Here is a 20,201-nt window from a genome sequence, read left to right as displayed (position 1 = left end):
ATGGTCGACGGCAACATTCCTGGCGAGAGCAATGCGCTCATGGTCCGCGCGCCGGCTATCATCTTCTTCGTCCTCACGCCCATCTTCGTCGGGATTCGGTTCTGGTCGCGTATCAAGATGAGATCAGGGCTAGGATGGGATGACTGGACGATCTTGTTCTCATTTGTGAGTTTTATCTGGTGTCCTTCGCGGTCACTTTAGCTGATATGATTTAGGTCTGCTGCCTACTTGTCTCAATCCTGATGATGGTATCGTGCGAATATGGCTTTGGTCAACATATCAAGAACCTCTCCAAGCCCAACAAGATCATGACATTGAAGGTGAGTGCCTCCAGTAATGGAATCGGAGTGACATAAGATCGACCAGTATGAATATCATCTAACCTTGATCAGCTCTTCTATGTCGCCCAAATCTTCTATAAAATCACTATCAACTTGACCAAGGCATCTATCCTGCTTCTGTACCTGCGCATCTTTGTACAAAGATATTTCCGAATACTCTGCTACACTCTCCTCAGCATCATCCTGGCGTACATGGTCGCGACCTCGGCGTCGTCCATTTGGCAGTGCACCCCCATCCCACGTGCTTGGGACAAGACCATCCCCGGAACCTGCATCAGTCTCACCATGAACTGGTACGCCAATGCGGGCTTCTCTATCGCAACCGATATCCTCATCATGGCGCTGCCCCAGCATGTGCTCTGGAAATCGAAGCTTCCGATAAATCAAAAGAAGGCGCTCATGGTTGTCTTTGCTCTCGGCTTGTTCGTCACGATAACGAGTATTCTGCGCATGACGACATTGGACTTTTCCACTACCAGTCCTGATACGACATGTAGGTCATCACTTGACTGTTGAATGCCAAACTCTGGCGTTAATATACTGACTTACAATGCACAGTCGATATTGCTTCCACCCTCTGGACTCTTATCGAAGACAACTTGGCAATCATCTGCGCTTGCCTGCCCATGTGCCGGCTCCCCCTGACGTACATCTTCCCTACCATCTTCGCATCCAAGCAAGGGTCCTCAAACGGCAGCTCGGGCTATGGCTCAGCGCCTCGATCGAGCAAGGGAAATTTCACGCATGCCGGCACCAGCCGCAACGACTGGCACCCATATCAAGGGCGAGAGGAGAAGACGGCGACCCACCTCACGAGCGTCCACGCAAACCGATCCAGACTAGGAGACGACTCGAGTGAGGAGTACATCCTCCAGTCTATACCAAAAGACAGCGGGCCGAGTAGTGCGAGGAGGAGCGAAGACCTCGAGGACGCAAGGGCGATACGGAAGACGACGGATTTCCACATGACTTATGACCAGGGAGGACCAAGGGCTTGAGCCGGCTATGGACCCAATGAAAGAGTAGTATCTGTATCAACATCCTTAATATCGAGTACATAATAACGACCATATCCCCTTGACTCACGACAGGATGAAGGGACTGATGGCTTCCACCGTGTTACGGATTGCGAAAAGCATAGCTCTGCTTATTATGTTCTGAGGGTTCTCCAGAAGGAAACGAGAACTCGGACTTCAGCCTCTGGTGATCCAATAGGCAACGAGATAATTTCTACGAAAATAGTGCGGCGGTGCTATCGCTGCCCGACGCTCGGTTGGTGTAGAAACATTGCTTTTTCCGATGCTGTGGCACTCACCGCCACACTAACAGAACCGCTGACCAAACAAATGCTTCCATTTCGCGGAAGCCTGCCAAGAGGGGGTATTGTGTAACGCTAGACTGCTAGCTAAAATCTCACAGGAGAGGCTAGAAGTCCGAAGTGTCATGTCTTAATTTAGGGCATGCGGTGGTCGTTTAAAATGATTTACCTCCCCCATCATTATGGTAAACTCACGAGCTGTGCAGATAGACCGTTGCAAATGGAGTGACGATGTGGAAAACACCAAGGGATCCGATGCGCGACCATTCAATGCAGTCCTTTGAGATGCGCGACACTCCTACCGGATACCATTCGCCACTCGAACAGCCACACATCTCACGCTCCGACAACCTCGACAGCACCTACGATTCATCAACTCTTTCGCCTCAGTTCAAGAGGAAACCTGTCGCGCGGCTTACCTCATTCGCGTCTTCGGAGCCAGGTGACTACGGGCTGGGGGTAGACAACAGAGCCTCAACTTCGAAACAGAGCCTTCTGCGGAAGGCAAGTGCAGCATTGCCAGGCAGTCAGTATCATTGGATCCTCGAAATATGTGCGGTTATTTTGAGTATCCTGGCACTAGCAGCGATCGCCATTCTCCTACCTCTCTACAATAACAAACCCTTGTCGACATGGTCGTTTCAGTACTCCTTCAACACAGTCGTCTCAATTCTGGGGGCAACATCGAGAGCAACACTTGCGTTCGCAGTCAGTGCTTGCATCAGTCAAGGGAAATGGAACTGGTTTCGGCGGAGAGACGACACTATCATGGTGTTCGATCGTTTCGAGGAGGCAAGCAGGGGACCATGGGGCGGAGTTAGATTGCTTTGGTGGTCAAGACTGAGGTATGATGGCGTTTTCGGCCACTCTTATCCAAGTGAAATTGACATCGTGCTAGGCATTGGATGGCACTAGGCGCGCTATCAACCGTGGTCTTAGTTGGCTTCGAGCCTTTTCTTCAGGCCATCATTACCTTCGAGGGCAAAGAAGTATCGGTAGCGGATCCCATTTCGAAGGCAACGATTGGCAAGTCTAGCAAACTGGACATCGGATCCTTTTCCGCTATCACAGGAGCTGCAACAGGCATATCAACGCCCGATGGAACACTAATGCGCCTATCAATGCTTTCGAAATATGATTTCGGTGCTCTGGCCTCGATATGGTCAGGCTTCTCGACTCTGGGATCGGTGGAAGCACAAACACCATCGTTCAGTTGCTCCTCCGGAAACTGCACTTGGACACCATACGCATCTTTGGCAGTATGCAGCGCTTGCAATGACATATCAAAACATATAGTCAAGTCAAATGGGAAAACCAATGTGAGCGTGGGAGCGGAAGATGACACTCTGACCATGGTCAACCACGTCGCCTCTTTCTCTCCGATTGCGGTACCTAACATCAACACAACGTACACCAGATACGACATCAAAGAGCTGAAGATGAACATCTCCAACATTAAATCGGCAGGTCTGGCAGCTATACAGGGCAAGGATCTGGGCTTCACAAATACAGAGCTGACAGCCAAAGCCACGTCTCAACCATCGGAAACGCTTTCCTTCCAGGACTTCAAGACCCTCATTGTTTCTTTTGCAATGATGGGAGCAAACCAGGAATTTCGCGAGAATGGTCAGCACTGGGAAGACAGCAGTGTCTCTGCACAAGAATGCGCCTTGTACTTTTGCACCAACATTTACCAGTCAGATATTGTCCAAGGCGACTTGCGAGAAACAATTCTCGGAACATACACGGATCGAAATCTCGACTCGTTCCTTGCAAAGGATCCCCAGTATGCAGCCAGCTCAAAATGGTACAACGCAAATACCAGCTACACCCTGTACCATGGCAAAACGGACATGAACCGAACCGACCTGCAAATGTTCATCTCAAAGGAACACTACCACACTTCTACAGGCCTGGACGTTGGACAGGATTTGAAGTTCAACATCTCTCAGAATGCCGCCGAGTCTATAACAGGCTTGTTTATGAATGAGTTCGCGCGCCGCGCAAGCCCCCTGGCAACGAAGCAGCTTGTCTATCCTGCAGTTGGAACGGTTGGAACTACCAGTCAACCTCATGTGATAGACAGTTTGGGTACATCCAAGAACCTTACGGCCACCTTTGAGACAGTGGCAGCTAGCATGTCAAAGTACATACGCGACCTCTCTCTGGAAACCGAGCCTAATGAAGGCGAGACCCAGAATTGGATAGTGTTCATCCGAGTCGAATGGGGATTTCTATCTCTACCAATTGCGGCTCTTCTAGGGGGATGCTTGTTCTGTCTGCTGTCCATAGTGGAAACAAAACGACTAGGCCTTCCTGCGTGGAGAGGAAGCTCATTAGCAGGGTTGGCACACGGGCTTGATAAGCAGTCAAGGGAGCAGTTGAGAGAGGCGGATGGGCTGTCGCAGATGGATGAGCATGCCAAACTCTACAAGGTCCGCTTCGTGGACTCTGATCTAGGTCCAGAGCTGAAGTTGAGTCATGCGCAAGCGCAATAACGTAGATCCAATGAATTAGATTTCGTAATGTAACAGATAAAGTCTTTCAATAATTGACCGTGATAGCCTTGCGATGACCGTCTGTATCCTTTCATGAATAATGTAATTGGATGCCGCTCAGTGCCGGTAGTATTCGAGGAGTTCCACTATTCCTTCTCTGTCGAAACCAGTGACTCAAACACCATTCCACGAGGTATCTCTTTCCACTGCTTACTCTCGTCAAGGAGCGCCTGGCTCGCCTCCCACTCCTTGCGGACGATCTCCGCATGAGCCTCGCTCCTCGGTGTAATCTTTGCAGGGAAGGGTCTCGGCTGCACCAAGAAACCGTCGATGAGATTGTCCGCATCTGGTACAATTTCGGTCTCCTTGTCGTCAACGGCCCTGTTAAGATTGAAAGCCCATAGCAGCCTCGAAATGCTCAAGAATAGCGATCGATCGGCGATATGCATGCCCTGGCAGAGGCGACGCCCAGCCCCGAACACATAATGGTCACGCTTCGCGGGGTCGCCATTCATCGCCGACTCGAATGAGTTCTGGTCGTCGCCTTCGTACCGAGACGGGTTGAAAGCTCGAGGGTCCTCAAACTTATCCTCGTCCATGTTGATAGCCCAAACGTTCAGCATAACGCCAGCCCCTTTGGGAATCTTGTAGCCCATGTACTCATCATCCTGAATGGCAGCATGCGGCAGACCGAGAATCGCAGTTGGCATCCATCGCAGAGTTTCTTTGACGCAAGCTCGGATGTATGGCATTGAGTCCCAGTCATCTACATTCGGGAGTCTCTGAGTGCCGCACACCCGGTCGAGTTCCTCTTGAGCTTGTTTTTGTGCAGCAGGGTACAGAACCATGGCTTGGATGAAACCGACCAGTGTTGCAGCGGTCGTATCTGAACCGGCCTCAAGAGCAGAACCGGAGATATATCCAGCCAGCTCATCAGAAAATCCTAGCGCCTTCTGACTTTCAACAATTCCCACGGAGAAGCAAGGCTACTGAGTATTAGTCTGTGGGTTTTGTGCGGCATGTAAAACCTTTGGGACTCACTTTCGCCGTTCCCTGAAGAACGCGCTTCTTTGCATCCAACCAGTGACCAACGTATAGAGCGCTTTCTTCCTTGTGCAGCGCCTCGGCGTATCTCTTTCCAGGAGAGATGAAGCCCAGATTCCGCAGAGGCGGGTATACGTCGAGGAGAGCGGCTGTCTGTGACCCTACGACCTCACTCCACTTCTCGACGCAGTGATACAGCTTCTTCAACTTCTCGTCATGGATGCTCGTCGTTCGAAAGCCAAACACCATCTGTGTGGTGAGAGAATTGGTAAATCGGCGAATATGATCAATGAAGAGACCAGGCTCGTCCAAAAAGCCAGAAAGCATCTGCTTGCTCTCGAGATCCTGATACGGAACATAACCCTTGGCCGCGCTGATATGTAAAACCTGATGAAAGATCTTTCGGATCATGCGCCATCGCTCGCCGTATTTCTTTCACCTGTCAGTATTTGAAGCCCATAATTTCTCTGCATCGGCGACCTGAACTTACCATGAGAACCACACGAAGATTGTTGCTGACTACATTTCCAAGGTAGACATCGGTGCGTGACGAGTATATGCCGCTGCGCTTGTCTAGAAGATCTTTGACCGCCTTGTCTGAAGAGAGCACAATCATGACCTGGGTTCCCAGGATGAGGGAGTACACAGGGCTGCCGAAAATATTGTGGTTAGGAGAACATCGGTCCAACGCGCCTTTTCAATTGTGAAACTTACCCATACTCTTTTGCCCACTTCTTGAACTGGTGATGCGGCTGAGCTGAGGGCATTTGATGCAAATTCCCAATCAAAGGTAATGTGGGAGGCCCAGGAGGGTAATCTTTGGGTCGTGTTCCAACATTTCGCAGTTTAAAGACGATGATGGCAAGGATAGCCAGCGGAATAAAGAACGTGTAAGCCATGACGAGTGACACTAACCAAAGAGTGCGGTAAGCTATGTCGAGTCGAAAGACACGGGGAGACTGGCCCAGATAAACCATTCAGCATTTTCATGTGTGATTACTTCGCTCTAGATTGTATGCAGCCAAGATTTGACACAGCGGCTGCCTCCGAAACACTCTGTTGGCAGTTTACGATAGCCCTGAACCAGCCGCCCCTCATCACAAACCTATCATCTCTCACCGCGGGTAAAGCATTCGGACAGCTAACGTTGCGTTATGCAAGGACGGACGCAGAGACAAGGGAGAATTTCCACCTGTCTTTTGTCCGAGTGCTCGTATCAGACGACAGAAGAGCCACTTTTTGGAACGCAGAACCATAAGCTGCAGGAAGGTCTGTTGGTCCCCATATGCAGCCAACCAATGATCTACGGGGCGAATTCCGGCTGGGGAAATGCAATGTAACTGCTCGATGCGCGACCGTTGATCGTCGACCCATTTGTCATTACAAAGTGCCCTTGAAGTCGCGGCGTATGAGGATTACCGCGATGCCATCATGCAGTTGAGGTGACAGTATCACATAAGCTCTGCACAAGTGCTGACGCCTCGGCAGTGAGCCGATTGATATGCCGTGAGTTGCGAGACGAAGGGCCAATCATGTCTGCGTCTATCCATAAAGCCGGGGGGCAGACACGTCTATTCAAATCCAGGACAATCGCTCTCAGCCTGTTGGCATTCATTCATGTCAAAGGTGGAGTGCATGAAGTCCCACAGTCTTTGCATAATCCATCCCTGGAATGACACCGTCAGCAACACTCTCGATTATTCCATTCGCCTCTGTGACAAGTGATGACAGTATGTTCCACAGCGGATCAATCAAGAAGCATACTAATCAAATAGCAAATGATGTTAATCAATCCTATTCCAGAAATGACGACTGCTCACAAACTCTCCCATAGATGCTCTCTTGCAGTTGCTTGAGGGAATCATCGTAGTCCTCAAAGAGGTGAGACGCTCCAGAATTCACAATTGTGTTTTCGTAATCCAAGCTTGATAACGCTTTTCCCCTGCCGTATAATGCGTGTTAAAAAAATTAAAACCCCTATAGTAGAAACCCGTTCAAGTCATACAAGTCTCCTATCAAATGTTTCTTCGCAGATCTCTGTAGAATGCAGGATGTCGGCTCTCAACTGAGCATACAAGCACGTCGCTGTCCTCGAATTGACATCGATAAAGCCAGCAGGGGAGAATCATCCTTTTTGTACTAATTGGCTGTTTTGTCTCTCCTTCAGTCTCGCGTTATACTCAAAAAGGGAGTGTAGCATTGGAACTTGTTTCTGGCAGAAAACGAGGCCTTGCAAACCTTCGCATGAACCCCTGACGATGTTCATGCAGGGGCGTCACACTTGGCTCACCACGTCTTCAGCATCTTAAAGCTCCCCACCAATGTGCCCATCAATCGCACCATTGATATGATTGCTCTTACTAACACGAACTTATTGGAATTCGTTATATCTATTGGAGGCCTGCCAGATCTGCGTCCCTCTCCAGCCTTACCCGCGTGTCAAGGCACCGCTGCTCAGGCGTACTTGACGATGCTGCGACGTGAAACGGCTCACGATCTTTCACCAGCTTCGCCACAGATGTCAGCGAGTAATAAAATGCAACCAGAGTTCCTAGGCTCGAGACAGATTTACTGAAAAGATTTATCAACTTGACCTGACAATGCATCCTCTCAGCTGCCCAGCCAGAAGGCAAGACATTGTGGCGAGTTGGATCGTGAGAGCCCTTGCTAACATGAAGGAAGCTAGAGTCGTGGCAGGGGGCTTGGCAGGGCATGGTCGATAAACTTCCCGCACACTGGTTCCCGCTGCGGGTAATCCATAACATCCCCTTCAAAAGTCTAATGTGTTGAGGTTGCATCGCGCAAGGACTCGAGTGATGAATGCAATTGACGATCAGAAGAGAAGTGTTCATTAGAAAACTAACTATTCCTGTCCTAGGTGAAGAATTCTGGACCTGCGTCGTAGGTCTGAAGATAATGGTATCATCAAAAAAGTTCAAGTACCCGGCGCCAATAACTCCCAAGAGCCAACGAGACTTTCATAATCGACACATATTGATTATGGAATAGCTCATTGACATTATATTTTAAGTGAACACACGAACCGCCCGCCAGTGGCTACGCTCATGAAAATCCCTTCGGTTCAACGACTTTTGGTGATGAAATCTGCACAATGTCATGCTGGACTTCAATCGGGCCCGACGGTTTCCTCACCGGCCCAGAATACCTCCGACCCGCCTCGATGTGCGTTTCCACCATCGGAGTCTGGTCAGCCCCATATCCACCAACATCTATCGTATCGTGTTGTTGCTGACGGAACATCATCGGCGAGGGCACGCTCTCGCTATCCGTCTGGTTAGTGCCTTGAATCGGCAGCGGCGTGTTGCGGCTCGAATCGGTGTGGCTGAGGTCGTAGCTCGCAGCGCCGTAAAGATCGGCCTTGCTATCGGAGGAGTCGGGTCTTCGCTTTGAGTAGCGGTTCGGGCTGCCGCCTGTGCTGCCCTGAGGCGGAGTAATGGCAAGCTCGACATCCCGGTGCTTTGAGGTGCCGGCTGTTCTGCTGGAGCCGTAGGCGTATTGTCCTTGGTATTTGGAGGACTTGGTGATGCGGCTTGAAAGAGCGGGGATGAACTTCGATACAAGAGGGCGGAATGTTGGGAGGCACGCGCAGGTCAGGCCGCAGCAGAGCTCGCCGACAGACCAACCGGCTGTCTCGACGTTTTCCCAGGTAAAGTCTTCAGCTTGGTGGAGGAATCGGATTCGGACAAAAGAAATGGCGCATGTGCTGTCGATACGGTTAGATATTGTCATGGTATCACCACCGGGATTGGAGCACATACAAGAATCCAAGGCAGAAGATACCGACCAGAACGTACTTCTGGCCAGGAGCGAGCTTCAAGTTGCCAATGACTGGGAGAGGCAATACAAAGACGAGCAGGTCGGTAATGATGTTTCCTGCGGCGTTGATGTACCATTGGGGGTAGTTAGGAATGCAGGTGCCTTTTACGTCCTTATCCCAGAAAGTGGGAATAGGAGTGCAGATAAAGATCTCGACGAGGATTTGTGAGATGCTCCAGCCTCCGACGAGAATCATCGCGGCGATGAAGACCTTCTTCATCTTTTGGATGGCAAGTACGCGCCAGTACTGGAAGAGGAAGGTCATCTTGATGCCGGCAAGAGAGGCATTGTAAAAGACGATTGTGATGTAGAAAGTCTGTGAACTGTTAGAAGTCTGTCCCAACCAACTATCGAGGATTGGTGAATATCATACCCTCAAGTAGGACTTTATTTGATCCTCATTGAGGAAGTAGACATGCGTGCCGAAACCATTTCTCGTGTCTTCAAGGAGTCAGCAATAGAGTTGAAACAACAGCTGTGACTATTACTCACTTATCGCAACAGAGAAGCCGCAGGCAAATATTAAGAACTAGCACATGATATGAGCATGATGTTGAGGCTATGTGAAGGCCGAGGATGATTGCTCACAAAAGTGAAGATAGCGGCACCGTCATCGATACCAAACTGTCGAAGCAGGAAGACTCGGGTGTATGTTCGTATCGTTACGGCGAGGAAGGCGACTGAGAGCACAAATGATGTGACGCCGATGATGAGTGTTTGCCGGCTATCGTTCGGGTTGATACCAGGAGGAGCCTCCATGATGCTTGCTTTGGTGACGCTCTAGCAAGCACTGGCGAGTCCTGGGAGGAGGTGAAGAAAAGGAAGAGACCAGGTCGTGAGCGAAAGCAGCTGTGGCGGGTCTGGCATGCAAATATCTGGTTTCGTCTATATGGTTTGCGCTAGTCAAGCTCGGCGATGGGCAGAACGAACATAAACGTGGCGGTGGGATAGACGGACGGGGAAACAATGGGATGACAAGTCACTGAGGACGTTGGCCTGTCTTTATCCACGAAGCTTGGCTATCTTCTGCCCGGGCCACGGGGTTTCTCCTGGATCAAAGGATTTGGTTCGGACCCGGATCTCACTCACGTCTGGGAAAGGGGAAGAAAGGATAGAGGGTGTGAGACACTACACCACACGAGGCAAACCCGCAAAGAGTGCTACACCACAACGAGCGCAAACTCGAGGCCCGCCAGGTTTTGCCATATTCCGTGTCTCATATGGGTCTAACGTGGGGAACGTCTGTAGGGATCGACGGATCTATTCCCAAGGATCCTCCTCTGGTCGATTGCCTTTTGGAGCCTTTGGGGATGGCCAGGAACCGTGCGCACGGTAAGACATGTTGCGAGAATCAATGGGGCGTCTTTAACGGTGGTGGATTTGGACGATGCCACATGGACTGGCCCTTTGAGCGACGACACTACCTACGACTACTCGGACCTGTCGAATTGGATGTCTCGTTCCCCCACCGGAACACAGCCGTTCGCCGCGGCGGCGCGAAAGCTGTTGATATCGATTTTGACGTTTAGATGAACCTTGGCCACGCTCTCTTGCGGGCGGGATGTGGGATGAGGAGGGTGGCAGCAGCACCGGGCAGTGGACGGTCTGCGGTGTTGCAGCACTGCTTGTCAGCAATGCGCCTAGGGTTCCAGGGACGCAACGGTATTATTTTGGTCGCGGCATATAGGACGGTCATCTCCCGTTACGCTGGCATGGTGACGGCGCATCCATCTACCTCTTCCCACGAGCCAGGGCCATCTTGGTACGGCATCTTTGCCTTCTTGGAGGAAGGTGAACGCGATTCAGTATCACCGATAGAGAGACTCGTGGTGTCTCAGACCACCTCCTGGCATGTGCAAGTATGGGTCTCGACATGGAGCGGGCCTTGGTGGACTTGGTGGCCTGCCATCAAGCTGGAGCAAGACGTCTGTGTGTTGACGAGATAACCCAATGATGGCCGTCTAGACATGGTGACGACCTTGACCCGCGGGTGTCCGTAGTTGCATACCGTCCCTGCTAGCCGTTGGAGAGCGGCCGGGGTAAGCCCATTCCGAGGCCCGGTGAAATGAGGAGACTTGACGAGCATCGCGGGGATTTTCTCAGGGTCATAGCTGACTCGCATAGGGACGTCCCAAGAGCGCGACTCTGGTGGTATTCTGTATCGACGATCGTCGCTGGCGGGAAGTCAAATGGAAATGGGCTGGTCGGTAGGCACTCTGTTGCTTAATAGCAGAGTTTGGTGAGGATTAAAACAAGGCTGATGGTCCTCCAAAGACGCTATTGTTCATCTGATCCGGGGACAGACTTTGGTGGCCGGAATCGGGTGAAACAGAGACAGCGTCTAACACTACGGGCCGGACGGCGGACTTTCACTGCTGGAGACAATAAACGCGCGCGGGTTGCTCCACGATGCGGCACTGCAAGCGGGCTGAGGGTCGTTTCTGGACTGGGGCTTCGTCTAACCGGACCCAGAACTCGCAGGTATTTGAGAGAGAGGGAGAAAGGCGCATCGAGTTTCAACGTCCAGACGGCTATGAATTCTAACGCCTCCGACGGTACTGGCTGGCGGCGCTCAACTGGGCAACTTCGGCGACTCAAGCCGAACAAGTGGCAGGACTGGCGCTGGTTCAGTGGTTCTAGCCTCCCAAACTGGCGTCGGGGATTACCTTGTTGGCGTGTGAGACTAGGGTCTTGTAAGTCATGCCATCGAATGACTCTCATTCAGGGCACGCAATGGAGGACGAAGGTCTGAGCGCAAAGCACTTTGTCCTCGGCACGACTGGCCGGACACGGTCAATCTTCACCAACGCTGTTTTCTTCGGGCAATGAGAACAGATTCTTCAGCGAGAATCTTGATAATCTTGCCCAGTTGCCCAGGACCCTTGGTGATACTATCCCCCATTGAGGACAGTCCACAGCGGTCGCATGGGGAATAAACTTTGGCCCATTGCCCGCTGATGGATCAGTGGCGCTCGTCACAGCTCGAGATCGGCGGACTTATTGGCAGTTCTTCAAGCCTGCCCGGACGCCATGATGTGATGACATGCGCCTCTTTGCTGCTGGCACAGGGGCACGGCCCTGGTGTCAAAATGTCATGCTCCAATTCTGCGTTACTGCAGATAGTGTTGCTGTTCCCAATGTGCTTCTCGGGGCAACTTTATCGTCCATCAATGGAACAAAGCATGGCGAGAGCACCTGGTGAAGGAGGGGTGCGATTACCCCGCCTACCATTGACTCTGTCGCCTATCGAAGGACATGATGTCTGGCATGTGCACGGCCATCATGTTCGTTGTTGTTTGCTGCCATATCGCTCACTTCATCTCCATCGGTTCAATGCCATCCATCCCACTCGGATTGCAAGCGTGTGTGCACAGGGCATCTCGTGGCCATCATAATGAGATGGTGACAGTTGCATGGCGTCGTAGAACTGATCCTCTGCAAGCCCAATCACACCGGATGACGATATACAAACTATTGGGCGAGTCGGATGAGTATCCAGATCTCGCGAGGCAAGCTTCTTCTGGTGGACATTGCGCTCCGATGTAAGCCCGTCCTTGCTCTCTCTCAAAAAGCCTCACGAGGAAAAACGGGCGAAGGAGGTCAAAGCGACACACCGTCTGAATCCTGCATCCGGGCCGCACCGTCAAGGGTTCAACGGCTAAGTTGTCAAGAGAACGGTGTGTGGACTGTGGCAAACAGACGAGCGTTGACAATCTGGGATGGCCATGATGTCCGTGTTTGGTCTCATGAAATCGAATTCGCGATAGTCCTCCGTGGTTAGGATCGCTTAACCCCTCTTGCACATGACTCTGAAATCACCAGATTTTTCTGGTTCAAAAGTATCTGAAACAGCCTGAGATGTCGCACCGGTGGCCAAACGTGACTGCAAATCAAGCTGGTACGGCTCCGCAGGTGAGGGGCAGTGTGCTGTGATGGCTGTGTGATTGTGAAGTGAATGAGTCGCTCCCCGGATCAGAACGTGGGAGTCAGGACTGGTGATGGCGTCTGTTCCTGCTGCCCAGGACGGGGTTCGACCAAGACCCTTGGGCCCACGTGCGATACATGAACTGAAGCAATCGCGGATTGGCGACTCTGGAAGGTGTAGACACGGAGATGTGGTTCCTGCTTCATCGATTGTAAATCAATCACGAGTTGGCAGGGTGCTCGTTGAATCGCGAAAGCGACGATCCATGGCGGACCTGCGGAGATGTTCCCACTGAGTAGAGTAATAAGGTCGCAGGCAGCGAGCCGAGACGCAGCATGGTGCTTATCTCGCACAGAGTCGCTTGCTGGCGAAACGGGTTGCTCCATTATTTGCCCTGCTTGCAGTTGCCCAACTCCACTGTCCAATCCTGCTTGGTCAATTGGACGGATCTTGGTTGAGGTCGGATTTGCAAATATTACAACGGGATACGGCGGTTGTTTCTTGGGACGCATCTGCTGCCCTCCGTCATTTCTCACATGCGTATGGACACACCCTGCGATGGATGCGGCGGTAGAATGAGGACACCGAACTCCGTAAAGTTGCAATCGCACTAAATACGTGCAGAAATGCTGCTTCTATCCGCTGGTTCAATACACCCATGTTGGTAAACGGTTGGTGAGTGGTTGGTGCCTGATTGTTACTGAAGAGAGTGCCGGGATATCCTGAAGAAGTGCGGTGGTAAGCAAGTTACGGCACTGCGCGAAGCTCCAGTAGCGCATCCGTTGTAATTGCTGTTGTTCGGCACTGATTGTTGCTCATCTTAGACCAGTATGCTCAGCGTCATCTCGCAATCACCGTCCAAGTGCCGTGTGTGCGTGATCCAGGAGTAACAATCATTGTCCGTCCTCATTGCCGGGCATCAATGCCATCATCCCGATCCGAGGCTCCCCGGTGAATGTAGCTTGACCGATGTGACATTCTCGGTAGCAATGCCTGGCTCGCGGGCTGTGTCCGTGTCCTTTCGGTGTGGTCGGTGATAACAGTGGTACGGATGTCAATAATCAGGCTGGGCTCTTCGCAATCAGCGGGTCATCGTCCTTGATTACTTGCACGCTTGAGGAAATCCAGCACCGAGGAAGCAACCTAATGACTCGCAGACTTTGGGAAGAAGCCAGCAATCATGTTAAATAAGGAGGAATGCCGCTGCTTTTGATGTCTTGGGCCATGCAACGCTATGCTGACAGTGCCCCTGGCATGTGCATCCATAGCGCCTTAAGGCGCCCCTAGCCTTTCTAGCTTTTAGCGGCGTCTGTTAATGAAGGCTGACGACGCGGCCAGCTAGTTGCGGCTCGGGGCAAGACTCATCCGAGATGTCAGCTGTGGACGTCGTTTCAATCGATTTCGAATGCAAGACGTCTGGGCAGTGAATGGGCGAAAGAACATTCTGCATGTCCGGCGCACCGCGGTCCAATTAGAAAAGGCTCAAGTCGGTGATGTTCGCATTCACTCATTCAGTCGAAGGACCCCGGTCATTTGTCCGGGGGCACTGACATCACCAACGCAACTCAGCTGATCTTGGGTTTAACTCTCTCTCTTTAGCAGTGCTGTCAGTTACATTCACTTTAACTATCCCATTGTTTGTGCGTTGCATTCTGAGTTTTGTTTTTACTGCTTCCTGCTTCCTACTTCTCGGCAGCCTCACAATTACCCCACAACAGTTGACAATACGGGGACAACACTGGTGGGACAAACTCGCGATGCTGAGGTGGACCTCGTTCGTCGACCCTCAGAAATTGGAATAACGCTCCGATGTCGCAACAGCTGGCCGGCTGGCGCAATGGTAGCGCGTCAGCCTCCTATCCCATCGGGAGGTCTTCACAGCTGAAGGTTCTGGGTTCGAGTCCCAGGTCGGTCGAAGAGCATCACAAGATGAGTTGTCTCATTTGTTTTTTGTCCATTTATTGCGTTTTCCTGTCTCGCGCCACTGCTTGCCGCAGTCTAGCTAGCACTGGAAGAAAGATGCCTATCTATTAATACGCAAGTCAGCTGGTCAGCTCAGTACTACTTTTACCCACCACCCATCCGCGCTCATGTTAAACAACTATTTGAAAGTCTCGAGCTCGAGTGGAAAATCTCCAGCGAACAAATCAATTGTGGCAAACAAGTCTGCACAGTTCAGAGGCGAAATCTTAAACACGCCAGTCTGTATCACTGTAGGACTGTCGCATTCAATGACTGATTTAGCAGGCTAGCTTCGTGGACATGGGCAAGCGTTTGAAACCATTCGAGTTAATCCATCCATTCATCATCAATTTTTATTTTAGTTCACTCCTAAGATTTAAGGAAGAACAAAGCTACCAAGGTAATCCGCCTTTCCAACCGGGACACCCTTCGCTCTCAAGATAGCATATCCAGCATTGAGGTGGAAGAAGAAGTTGGGGATGCCATGGCTCAAAGCCGCCTCAGTTGCAGTGAGCTTAAGTGTCTTTCCACCGAAAATAGGCCTTGTAACATCATGTCAGTCTTCTGATTACAGATATGGCTCGGCAGCAAGGTTACTCACAACTCAACCTCGGAGCTAGCCTTGGCGTTGACAGTGGCGGCGTCGACCTTGCTGAGCAAGTCAAGCGTCTCCTTGATACGCGCGTGCAAGTCCGCAAACGTCTTCTCCTTGTTCTCGAAAGGCTCCAGCTCAACACCGGTCAGACGGCCGATGTTGGTCTTGACAGTCTTGGTAGCATTCTGCACCTGGAAGGTGAGGGGAAGCTGGTCTTCAATGATGCGAGCCTCGGCGTAGGTGTTCACGTCGACTCCATTGGCCTTGGCGTGCTCCTCGGCCTTGGTGAGAATGTGTTGAAAGGTCTTGAGACCCTTGGTGAAGGTGGGAATGGTTGCGTCGTAGACAGATACAGTGGCCATCTTTGCTTAATTGGGGGGATTTGATGATGAAGGAGGAGAAGAGGTCGGAAGGTTCGGGATTAGAATGATGGTTTTATTTATGGTCAAGGTTTATGTTGTGCATGCGCTGAAGTCGTCCGAAACAATGACGGTTCGACAGAACTTCAGACCATCTTTATATCGCGGGGAAGTTGAAGGGCTGTGATTATCGAATACTGATTTGTAATGGCGTGCTTGGTCAGCCCCAGATCAAAGCGTATGCAAGCCAATCTAGGAACAAGCGGTGACAGTCAGGCACAGTGAGATCTTACGCAGATCCTCCACTGTTATTCGACGTTCGTGTGTCGTGATAGTCTGGGGATTTTACGAATGCCCTAATCTGTCCTGCAGTGAGAGGTCCGGCTTGGGGTTGTCACCATCCTGGTGGAACGTCACGTTATCAGCTGTCAGATGGCGTCATCGTTTTGTATCGCGAACGCTGCGATATCGCTTCAACATTGACAACATGACATGAAACTCTGCATGATAGACAGCCAATTGACAATGCGACGCTCGAATCACGTAAACATAAGAGAGGGGAAATCGGATGATGCCACCGAGCTCGGCCATCGGCACCGAAAGCCTTGACGATGATACTCCAGGTTACCAACTTTCACAGAGATAGGCACCATGAGATGATGCCACGCAAGACTAGCGAGAGATTTGGATATTGTTTTTACTGATTTTTCAGACAGATAATCGCGTTGTGCCTCGAATCTTCTACCCGGCCTTGACAAGTCCAAACACTGCACCAATAGCGGACTAGTATCCACGATTCGAGTACCTTACCTATCTTTTGCGGAAAGCAACGCCTATCTCAGTCACCAGGCTTTTGAGAATCACTTTCAGAGATTTTGGACAGCACTTGATCGGATTGGAACATTAGTTAGAAAGTCGTCGCGAGATGACTTCACAGAGACCAAGGGAAACATGCACGTGTCTGTATCAAGCGATAAAGATAAAGCCAACGTTCAAGCTGAAGGAGAAAAAGCAGCTCGGAGACACAGACCGAATTCAGAGATTGATCCAAGTCAAGCTCTGTGGACATGAATCCTTTGCATGCGTGTATTATTTGTGCTTCGCATGCCGGCAAACATTCTAGCCTGTCGCGAGATAACTTTTCTCCAGAAGGTACACTCAAAATGTCCCCCATAGTTGTTCCCAGACCAGCATCTTCAGCTTAACCGTCCTCGACTATTGCTGTGAATGACTGACGCCGTTCTTACCTTCGCGGGGCAGGGCCGGCAGGATGTGAACGTCTACTTTGAGCATCGCGTTCATAATGCTCAGTCTACCATACCAAGACGAGATATCAACTGAAAGACTGGACTCGATGTTTCAAACGTGGACTGGGAAGGTTGCGCATATGCGCCTTCTTGAACCATCTACCCGACAGTCTTTCCTATCTCAGAGCGGGCCATTGTCTGCCGAGAAGTCACGTTGAATAAGCTTAGAGTTCCATTTGACAGGTTCGAGATGTCTGGAATACATAACGGGTAACTTCATCGTGCGTAATGCGCAAAGTCTATCGTTGGATGCTAGCCGCATCGCGGAAACACATGGGGAAACCGCCGAAATCATATTTCATTGCCGCGCGACAAAACAGCGAAGCAATGTTTGCTGATATTTGATTCGTCTGATTGCCAGCCGCGTTCCGAAGCTGCATTAATGGAATATCAGATGTTACCCGGTATGCCGCATCGCGCGGTTGGTTTATTCTTGGCCACACAGCCCTATCCGTCGATCGCTTCACTGGAATTCCTTCTTCGGTGGAATGTGTCTGGAACGATTTGTCACTGGAAAGCCTAGAACTCCGTGCCAAAACTTCAGACGACAGGTAATCAGAGTATTGCACCTCGACTGGGATGTGCCGTATCACGATTTGATTACTTCAGTCATAATACGCTCAGCCATCTTCAAGCGGGCCAACTGTGTTTTCAACACAAGCCTGTAAGGCAAAGAAGTATGGATTTCTATGAACGGTGTGTCATTGGGAAAGGCAGGAAATATTTGGAAGTAAGTTAACGATACCGCGAAATATTCTGTAACTTACTAAGTAACGGCCACATCATTGTGCTTGCCCGAGCGGCGTCTGTCGGACGAGACTGTGGGAGTTGTCCCTGAAATAAAGAGGCAGAAGTCTTTGGCTTATATCGATTTCACTCTTACAAGTTCTCAGATTCTGCATCGGTAAGGGCAATTCCAAACTTGGGGAGAAGTTATGCTGAAGACGGGCGAATTCCATAACGGAAGATGTATGGGAAACAGAGCTACACGTTCAACATCAGACTCGCGATTATGTGAAGTTTCATATAACCGATAGGCCTGATGCTAAATAACTGAGAGTCCTATTAAGGTTTGTAAAAGAGTGTTCCGGATTCACTCGACACGGTGCAGGTTTCCCAGCAGAATTGGAGCTGCTTTTATTCATTGAAATAGATGATGGCGTACTGTTGCAATTGGAGAACTCTGCTATCAGCCATGGGTGTTCGATTAAGAAGACAGTGCCGCACGGTCTTCATTACGAAGACCAAAATTCTAGAGTTAATGACAGCTATGGTAGTTGAAAAATGAATCACATCTGGTGCAGAACCCAGCGAAGCATCGCATGGTAGTAGCCCCTGAACAGTGAAAACGCAGGCCGAGGAAGAAGATTCAGGAATACTGGAGTGTGAACAAATCATACCAGACCTTCGACGCTGATTCTTCCCTCGCCGCAACTACCAGAGCGTATCCCTTCTACGCGCCCCCAGAGATCCTCATGCCCCCCCCCCTGAAGTAACCTCAAAAAGCTACACTTCGGACTCTCCTTAGCTTGCTGCATATCAGTTACTTTGATAGCGAGAAATAGCTACAAGGTGGTAAGAGTCAAGACAGAGTGATAATATTGCCTATCTTCTACAAGTCTATGTGACTACGTCTCTCGAATAACACTTAGTAGCCTTGAGTCTCAGTGTTACTAGAAACACGTCTGAAGACCAGTGGGTTTCTCACCAATTAAAATGGTATCATCGGTTTAGAAGGATTCGTTATCGGACTTCAAGGCTTCGAAATATAAAGTCGCCTCAACTATCGTAGAGCGAACGTACAACTCATCAAGAAGCTTGCGCAAGGTGTCGCATCAAATGATCAAAGTTTCCGGCTTGAATTCGATACAAGGACATCCGATTGACTGCTTTGATTTCCGAACATCACGTTGAAAGTCGAAGACAATGATCCCGCACAACCAAAATGCTTACTTGAAGTTTGTTTATGAGAGCGATAAGAAACGAGATATTCTGTCACATCTTCTTGCTACTGATCACACGCTCGACTAGCGATTGTCGTTGTATGTCTACTACTGCTATGGCAACGAAAAGCTTGTCACAACTCCAACGCAGATCACAAGTGCGTTTAAAGATATCAAAACAAGATCGCTCAGCCTGGATCGGGCTAAGATATCTCTCAAGTACCAACCAGGGTTCAATCCGATTGTCTCTGAACCATCTGACATCTTACAACTTACAGGTTTTGAAGCTACGGGCAATGGGCATCTCGGCCGAAATAAATCCGCAGTTTGAGAACAGCCTTGGCCAAGGCTGTCATAGTTTTGGCCCGCCGGCATGATGATAAAGGCAATTCGCCATTGGCAGATAAGACGTATAAACACCCAATGACATGCCCGAGAGGGGATGACGCACGCCTCCCATCAGCCGTGCGTTTTACCACGAGGAAGTTTGAGCATTGCGTAACGTTGTTATCTGCCCGGTTATAGTTCTCAAATCCTTTGCTAAATCTCCTAAAACTTACCGATAACGATGACAGGATCATCCAATCTTTTGCTCAGACTGATTGGACAATCCGGTCGGGCATTTTGATGTCGGTTTCGTCTTCATGTGCTGCAGAAAACTACCTTTTGTCAACCATTTAAGAATGTTTCACTCAGAGACCTGCAGGGGTTGAACCTTGGGCAAACGTAAATCTGGGGTTGGAAAGCTAGTTGATTCAAAAGATGCTTTCGCGCCTGCGGAACCGCTCCGCGACACGCGTTGTTGATGTTGCGGGGAGATTAGTGAACTAAGCTAACCTTCGTGGAAGTGATTGGATCAAAATGTTCAAATTGCTTTCTTTGCAAATCTTCCAATCGGAAGCATCCGCCATGTTCAGCCATCACGATGTGCACAACCAAACAGTCGGGTTATCCGATGCTGGACGCTGGATGGCTCGGAGATTGCTAACAGTTTTCAAGAAGAGTTGAGTTCTATCAAATCCGACGCTAGCCTCGTGTAAAATATTCGTCCAGTGTGCTGACATACGCCAAC

General features: G+C 50.3%; 5 protein-coding genes and 1 non-coding gene across 6 annotated transcripts; 3 read left to right on the top strand and 3 right to left on the bottom strand.

Moving 5' to 3' along the window:
- On the top strand, window positions 1-1,339 carry COL26b_010387 (uncharacterized protein; the record flags this gene model as incomplete). The annotated part of the gene is made up of 4 exons (XM_053183091.1): window positions 1-165; window positions 216-320; window positions 393-834; window positions 900-1,339. The coding sequence occupies 4 exons, from the start codon at window positions 1-3 to the stop codon at window positions 1,337-1,339; spliced, it is 1,152 nt and encodes a 383-aa protein (XP_053032995.1).
- Window positions 1,340-3,011: 1,672 nt separating this feature from the next.
- Window positions 3,012-4,157, top strand: COL26b_010386 (uncharacterized protein; the record flags this gene model as incomplete). The annotated part of the gene is made up of 1 exon (XM_053183090.1): window positions 3,012-4,157. The coding sequence occupies one exon, from the start codon at window positions 3,012-3,014 to the stop codon at window positions 4,155-4,157; it is 1,146 nt and encodes a 381-aa protein (XP_053032994.1).
- Window positions 4,158-4,303: 146 nt separating this feature from the next.
- On the bottom strand, window positions 4,304-5,968 carry COL26b_010385 (uncharacterized protein; the record flags this gene model as incomplete). The annotated part of the gene is made up of 4 exons (XM_053183089.1): window positions 4,304-5,143; window positions 5,199-5,633; window positions 5,692-5,851; window positions 5,916-5,968. 4 exons carry the CDS (start codon window positions 5,966-5,968, stop codon window positions 4,304-4,306), a joined length of 1,488 nt encoding a protein of 495 aa, XP_053032993.1.
- Window positions 5,969-8,264: 2,296 nt separating this feature from the next.
- On the bottom strand, window positions 8,265-9,797 carry COL26b_010384 (uncharacterized protein; the record flags this gene model as incomplete). The annotated part of the gene is made up of 3 exons (XM_053183088.1): window positions 8,265-8,925; window positions 8,981-9,354; window positions 9,627-9,797. The coding sequence occupies 3 exons, from the start codon at window positions 9,795-9,797 to the stop codon at window positions 8,265-8,267; spliced, it is 1,206 nt and encodes a 401-aa protein (XP_053032992.1).
- A 4,989-nt stretch (window positions 9,798-14,786) lies between these two features.
- On the top strand, window positions 14,787-14,878 carry COL26b_010383. Its single transcript has one exon. It is a non-coding gene; the product is annotated as a tRNA-Arg (tRNA).
- Window positions 14,879-15,301: 423 nt separating this feature from the next.
- On the bottom strand, window positions 15,302-15,882 carry COL26b_010382 (uncharacterized protein; the record flags this gene model as incomplete). Its single annotated transcript, XM_053183087.1, has 2 exons — window positions 15,302-15,467; window positions 15,527-15,882. 2 exons carry the CDS (start codon window positions 15,880-15,882, stop codon window positions 15,302-15,304), a joined length of 522 nt encoding a protein of 173 aa, XP_053032991.1.
- Between the last annotated feature and the right edge of the window lie 4,319 nt (window positions 15,883-20,201).

Source organism: Colletotrichum chrysophilum, assembly GCF_026319265.1.
Source record: "Colletotrichum chrysophilum strain AFK26 chromosome Unknown scaffold_110, whole genome shotgun sequence".
NCBI classification, from domain to species: Eukaryota; Fungi; Ascomycota; class Sordariomycetes; order Glomerellales; family Glomerellaceae; genus Colletotrichum; species Colletotrichum chrysophilum.
The sequence above is the reverse complement of the archived record's forward strand: the minus strand, read 5'-3'. Positions and strand labels throughout refer to the sequence as shown.